Source organism: Nicotiana tabacum, chromosome 5 (genome assembly GCF_000715075.1).
Source record: "Nicotiana tabacum cultivar K326 chromosome 5, ASM71507v2, whole genome shotgun sequence".
In the NCBI taxonomy this organism is placed as follows: Eukaryota; Viridiplantae; Streptophyta; class Magnoliopsida; order Solanales; family Solanaceae; genus Nicotiana; species Nicotiana tabacum.
Window position 1 is genome coordinate 80851241 of NC_134084.1, and position 6841 is coordinate 80858081.

Below are 6841 nucleotides of genomic sequence, written 5' to 3' on the forward strand. Positions count from 1 at the left end.
CGACCACGGTAATTATTTTGTTTTCTTTCAAACTTATCATATGTTGCTACAACATTCACTTCCGGAAATGGAGCTGACCCAGTGGGACGGGCTTCATGATTTTTCATTAATAGAGTATTATTCTGCTCAACTACAAGTAGGCATGTGATTAACTCAGAATATTTCTTAAAACCTTTTTCACGGTATTGTTGTTTTAGCACCACATTTGAAGCGTGAAAAGTAGAAAATATTTTTTCCAATAAGTCCTCATCTGTGATAGTGTCTCCACATAATTTTAATAGAGAACTTACTTTAAAGATAACAGAATTATACTCACTTACGGTTTTAAAGTCTTGCAACCTTAAATGTATCCACTCATACCGAGCTTTCGGTAATACCGTAAGTTTTAGGTGGTCATATCGATCCTTCAAATTAATCCATAATTCAAGTGGATCTTTTATGGTTAAATATTCAGTTTTTAACCCTTCATGTAGATGATGACGAAGGAAAATCATGGCCTTCACTTTATCGTGATTTGATACTTCATTTCCTTGTATAATAGTATTTCCAAGACCTTTAGCGTCAAGGTGAATTTCAGCATCAAGAACCTATGATAAATAGTTCCTCCCGGTGATGTCAAGTGCCACAAATTCAAGTTTTGATAAATTTGACATAGTGAAAACTATCATAAAAGATGAATAAGTTAGAGAAATAATTATAATAATAAACAATTAATGAAAACAAAACGATTAAGGTAAAAGAAATGAAAATAGAGCTATATCATGTTAACAATCTACTATTTCATTTTATTCTTGTCATAAAGTAGAAATTACATACTTGTTTCATTTCACTTTATATTATTGATATATATGTGTTAATAGAACTGAACGTGACTAACATTATTTATATGTTCCAATAAATATAAAGTAATTAAACTATAATTATTGCTTGTCAATTTATTTCTCACAGTTCTTCAAAATGTCTTAAAGATATGTTTTGATCTAGGGAGTCCATGAATATTATAAGTATGACATTAGTGCATACCTAGTTTGATGACTTTGAGGTCCTCCAAGAGCTGAGCACGGAAGGAAATAGTTATTGTATCACTGCAATGTACTTAAACTATTTAAGATGTCAAGCGCACAAGTAATCTGCAAACAATGAACATATGATATGTACTGCCATAAATAAAATGATTATAATAATACATACCTTAATAAAATATGGCTCAACTTAGCGGAAGTTAAGAATAAAATTAGAGCTTCGTGCTGATAACGTGTTATAAAATAAAAGCAATGCAGTAAAATGTAAACAAGAAGAGATAGAGAGAATGGAGAAGTGTTTTCTTCTTTCACTTTGGTGTAATTTTTCATTGCAATTACATGACCTTTTATAGGCATAAAAAGTAAAGATGATGGACATAAAATAGGAAATTTAATTTTTAAGTTATTCACAACATGGACATCCAATGTAGCATCCAATGTAGTATCCAATGTAGTATCCAATGTACAAACTATCCATAACAATTTCATCTTTCTTATTACCAACTAAATTTTTCATTATGCACAATAGTACATGTTCTTACAAGATCTTTTCATTGTATATATTTGGAAAACCTCTAGCCTCTACACAGAGCCGAGCATAAATTCAAAAGCCCAATTATGCTCTCTCTATAAGCCGTATTCTATTAAAAATCAGAATAGCTGAAAGGGAGCCTCTTCCTAGAAAAGAAAAAGGGGGAAAATGGAAAGAGCTCTTTGTGTGCTATTCCAAAGTGCTGCTAGGACAGAGGCTCTTCCACAATGAAATCTCTTTGTCACTATAAAGCTTTCTGATTCCTCCATAAAAACCATCTGCTTCATTTCCCACTTCTCTGTGTTCCTTTCTGTTTATCACTATTTGCCTCCATCTCGAGCCCGGGGTGTACTGTTTGAACTCCAGTAGCACTGTGTCTGCGAATAAGTTGGTCGCGAGAATGGTAATCATGAATTTCTCGTTCAACAAACGTACAGGTTAACAGGTTAACGACATAATTAAGTAATTAAAAACGTGCTCTCTAACAGTTTCAGTTTAAGCTTCTAGACGAGAGTTATTTGACCATGACTTTCAATTGTTAACATAAGAGCTCACAACATATTATTGTTACAAAAGTTTTAGAAAAGATGATTCTGATATTTACTGATTGAAAGGTCAATATTTCTTACCGCTGGAATGACAATGGCAATTCAATTTGTTGCCATTACAGGATTCCAAATGTCCAACAACTCCATACCACCAACCTGCAGTACAATGAGCACAACTTTTAGAGTATATTTCAATGCTAATGAGATTAAAAACAAAGCCATGAAATCAAGAAAGTGCTAAATTCTGATGGAATAACAATTAGTCTTTAATTTGACCCAAAAACGCACCATATGCAAACTCTTTGCTTTTTCTCCACTGAATCTCAAAATGATCATCAGGTTTCAGATCACTTAAGCAATCAGATACATGTAGAACATAAGGAGGAGTATCAACAGTTGGTGCTCTTAGCCTATTCCATTCTATGTTTTCCTCTACTATTCGCCTCCCCTGTGAGGGATACCTGCAAAATTAGTTCATTCATAGTCAGGATAAAGGACTAAAAGAAAAAACAAATCTTGAATTCATCTATCTTCCTCATCCAAGGGTAAACTTTTTACCTTGCTCTGAAGGTATTTGTGTTACAATCATAGCTAACTTCAGCATCATAACAAGATAGCGTAAAACCAACATGGCCATTCTGCACCTTCAAAAGAAAAAACATTATCTATCAGCACTTAGGTCAAGAGATACTAAAAGAATCAAGTTTTATATAAATAAAAGAAAAATGTTTGTAAAAACTACAGGTAACAACCCATGACTTCTGGAATTAGTAACCTGAAAAATAATGCAGCTAACCTAGTATAACATACAACAACAACAACGACCAAGTACAATCCCACAAATGGGGTCTGAGGAGGGTAGTGTAGAATAGTATGTAGGCAGACCTTACCCCTACTCCTTCGAGGCTGTTTCCGAAAGATGTTTGGCTCAAGAAGACAGAAAAGACGAGAAGAGAAGGGACAATATAACCTAGTACAACATGATATTGGTAAATGTTCTTATGCAATTAGCGTATAAAAATTAAACTCTTTACCTCGCGGTTAAAAACCTGAGCTGAGAACCAAAACGTGCCAGACTCAAGGGAGAGATACCAATCCATAATTGCTGAAGAACTTCTAACCTTGCTGTTATCTTCATTTCCTTTTGATCTGTTCCATAAAAATTTCCTAATTTCTGAAAATTTCCCAAGTAAATCTCTCTTTTTTCTTGGATTTTCCAAGAGGGAATCATTATTTCTTGAAGCGATGTAGCATTGCCATTCTCTATAAGCAGCAGATCCTATCAATGCACCCCATTTTTCCTTCATATGTTTCTCCCACAAATGATCACTTGTGCATTTTTCTCTCAAATAACTGCAAACTGCAGCCATACTACAAAGACCATTTGGTGGAAGTCTCTCAAAGATACATTCCAAAGTCAAATCAGGCAAATCCAATAAAGAAATCTCATCTTCCTTCTTCTCAACATTCTCTAGTTTTGACTCAACAGGCTTTTTCATTAGAGGCAAATTCAAGTAACTAATAGTATTCCGACCTTTTCTGAACCATGAAGCCAAAAACTTCAAAAAATCTTCACAGAACCATATATTTGAGATATCTCCCATTGTACTCTTCCAAGACTTAGAAAGTAGTAGTATGAAAGAAAAACAAGAAACCAAGAAAAATAGCATGGCATTCAAATTTTTTTTTTTTGATCAAAGACAATTCAAGAACTGCTGCAATGCTAGAGACACACTAGTTTTATACCACTATATAGTAATAAGGGTAAAAAAGCAAAGTGTTTAGATTATGCAAATTTTGGCGGAGTTTTCAAATGGGGTTGTGGCCAAAAGTAGAATTAAAGAAAGTGGGCATAGGTAGATACACAGCAGACAAGCTTTAATTGTTGTGACTCACAAAACCACACAATTCACTGAAGGAAAAACCAACATTAAAGAGGTTGCTTCTTAACTGTTTTGGTATCCAGCTACAGTGAATTGCCCGCCAGAGATATGAGGAAACAAAAACTTTACTATGACACTTCTTGTGGGGTCAAAATGTAAGCCAAGATTTGTATATTTTGGTTATGAAACAAGAATCAAATTGTAGCAAGAAACTCCCCTCAAAGACTCAAATTTATCAACTTTGGTAATACCAATCTTGATGGTTCCTCAAGTGACAATGAAAGACAAACAACAAAACCGTTTTCTATCTATGTCATATATAACAAGATCATTTGTTCACAAACCAAGAAAAGTAAAAGGATTAAATAAAAATTTGGATAAATACAAAGTGGATCATCAGTTTCATCCAAGATTTTGTCAGGACTAAGAAAATGATTCTCTATTTAAATTAGTGTCCTAATATAACTTGTTGACAGGGTCTATAGGTAAATGTGGGGAAGACTTTAGACTTAGGTAGCAGAGATTAAAAAGGTAGTTGTCACAGTTCACCTAGTCATTACTTATGTAGCTATAGACCTCATACAAATGTAGCTGAAAGTTGCCTAACTTCTACTCAACTACACAAGAACAACTGTATGGACCACAGACACACCATGTGGAATTAAAATAATGTGGCAGATAATCTCACCCTCAAAAATATGAAGAAAAAAAATAATATTAATTGTTTTAGAAAATTAAAATATTTGAAATTTAAAAAACAAGAAGTCATTTATTACTTTTTTCTAAGTCTTTCCTTACTGTGTCTCAGTTGATAGAGTGTTAATTAAGATATGATGTTTTTACAATGAGAAAAAAAGGATTACAGAGATACTTTTATATAGTTAAGACTATTAAATCATTTTTGCAAAAACTTTAAATGGCAAAGAATATATGAGTTGGAGATTGTACAAAATAAATTACTAGGGTACGTTATTTAATGTTTAAAGACTTCACAACATTGGTAGACAAGTTTTTATAAGGTTCACTAGTTAAGCAACTTTGTAGCTTTCTTTTATTTTCCTTCTCTTTATACTTTTCTCGACTTTAATGCCCTCATAAGAAGGTTGTGATTATTGTCATAAAATCTGAACGAAAACGACTAGTTAATTCGACTGGATCTGGAATAACTAATATTTTATATGTGTATACGGCTAAAATCGGAGAGCCCGATTTTATGATTATTATGATATCCCGCAGTTCGTTTTCAATAGGCCCGAGTCCAGTTCAAGGTTCGAACCCGAGGGTCCTATATGCTCGACCTCGGGGCAGAGTGAATCGACGGCTATGATGAACGAGTGGGAGATTCCCAAGGCACATGACTAAAGCTGAACAAGTCTATTAGGCTAGTTCAAGCCCGTACCGTGGCATTAAATGGTTGTACCAGCCATATATCTTTGTAATAAATGCACTTGTACTATGTTGGAATTCCCCCTAGTATATAAAGGGGACCCTTGTCATTTTGTAAAAGATACCATTCACAACATTTAATACAAGAACATTCTCTCTGCTCTCTAATTTAAACATATTCTCTTGATTTCACTATTTATTGCTTACATTTATTGTTCTTCATTTATTGCTCATTATTGACCATAAAGAGTCTTCATCAAAGCTCTCAATACTGTTAGCCCTTCATCGACTGCCCATAGCTCAGTGTCCAGCTCGACCTCGAGGCCCCGTATAATCAGGCTCGAGGCCTCCATTCTCAGCTGCTCGGTTTGCTTAAATATATTATTTTCAAGTTCTTATCTTATTTACTAATCTCATACTTAGCATCTATTGCATAACAACTAACATAAAAACAGATTACATATTTTTAGAACCACAAAATCAAATTTAATTGTAATTATCATTTTCAAGGTAAACGATTTGGTGCCCACCGTGAGGCTAAAAATAATAGTGATTGTTTTCTTGCTGGTTCACTATATAACGCAAGTTATCTTTCACGTTTTTTCTTGTCCAAGAATCTTTGATTTCAGGTCAAAATGTCTAACTCAGTGAATGCATATGAAAACAACGGTCTTGAGAACCATGGAGAGAATGGTGTAGTTGTTCCAGGTATTGGCGCACCACCACTAAAACCTGAGGACGCACCAGAGCTAATCCCCACGGATGTGGTCTCACGCGATGCCCAACACGTTGATATAAGCTCCCACACTAACATGAGCGTACGCCAAGGAGACTAACAAGAAGCTCAGAAAATCCCAGCTCGGGAGGAACATGAGGTTAGCCTTCACGTTATTTTTGAGATGTTGCAGGCACAACAGCAGGCAATTGCTCAACTGCAAAGCCACCAAAAAACCCCAAGTACAGCGGCTCCGGAAATGGCCCATCGAACCGAACAGGTACCTGAAAGGTCAAGCAACAACAGGCCAGCAGCCGACCCTGCTATTATGAAGATGCTCGAAAACCTCACAAAGAGGATTGAGTCGGGCGAAAAGATGATAGAAGCCAACGACAAAAATGTAGAAGCCTACAACTCGAGGGCCGATCAGATCCTGGGCGTACCCCCAATCCTGAAGGGTGTCGATTCAAAGAAATTCGTACAAAAACCATTCCCATCAGATACCGCTCCAAAGCCCATCCCGAAGAAATTTAGAATGCCCGATCTACCAAAGTATAACGGAACCTCGGACCCTAACGAGCACGTCACAGCTTACAATTGTGCCGTAAAGGGAAATGACTTGAAGAAGTTCAGTGAAACACTTTCAAATGGGGCCAAGATGTGGTATCACAACCTAGCCTCGAACTCCATAGACTCATTTTTCATGTTGGCAGATTCTTTCATAAAGGCACATGCCGGTGCCATTAAGGTGGCTA

General features: G+C 35.5%; 1 protein-coding gene across 2 annotated transcripts; it reads right to left on the bottom strand.

Moving 5' to 3' along the window:
* Positions 1–1405: 1405 nt before the first annotated feature.
* Positions 1406–4518, bottom strand: LOC107805449 (F-box protein At2g26850-like). Of its 2 annotated transcripts, none has more exons than XM_016629498.2 (5): positions 3137–4518; positions 2661–2740; positions 2391–2563; positions 2184–2258; positions 1406–1931 (listed from the first exon to the last, which is right to left on the bottom strand). In XM_016629498.2, exons 1-5 carry the CDS (start codon positions 3770–3772, stop codon positions 1744–1746), a joined length of 1152 nt encoding a protein of 383 aa, XP_016484984.1. In that variant the 5' UTR covers positions 3773–4518; the 3' UTR covers positions 1406–1743. The 2 variants fall into 2 exon arrangements, with proteins under 2 accessions (XP_016484984.1, XP_016484983.1); XM_016629497.2 differs by having other exon boundaries at positions 2661–2746; positions 3137–4500.
* Positions 4519–6841: the final 2323 nt, after the last annotated feature.

What these genes read in the sequence shown, in the direction of transcription:
- LOC107805449 (XM_016629497.2), bottom strand. Translation starts at nt 3,772, where the DNA reads ATGCTATTTTTCTTGGTTTCTTGTTTTTCTTTCATACTACTACTTTCT. An exon ending in ACAAATACCTTCAGAGCAAG is followed by an intron (nt 2,564 to 2,660) that starts GTAAAAAGTTTA and finishes CTAATTTTGCAG; the next exon opens with GTATCCCTCACAGGGGAGGC. An exon ending in TTGCCATTGTCATTCCAGCG is followed by an intron (nt 1,932 to 2,183) that starts GTAAGAAATATT and finishes ACTTATTCGCAG; the next exon opens with ACACAGTGCTACTGGAGTTC.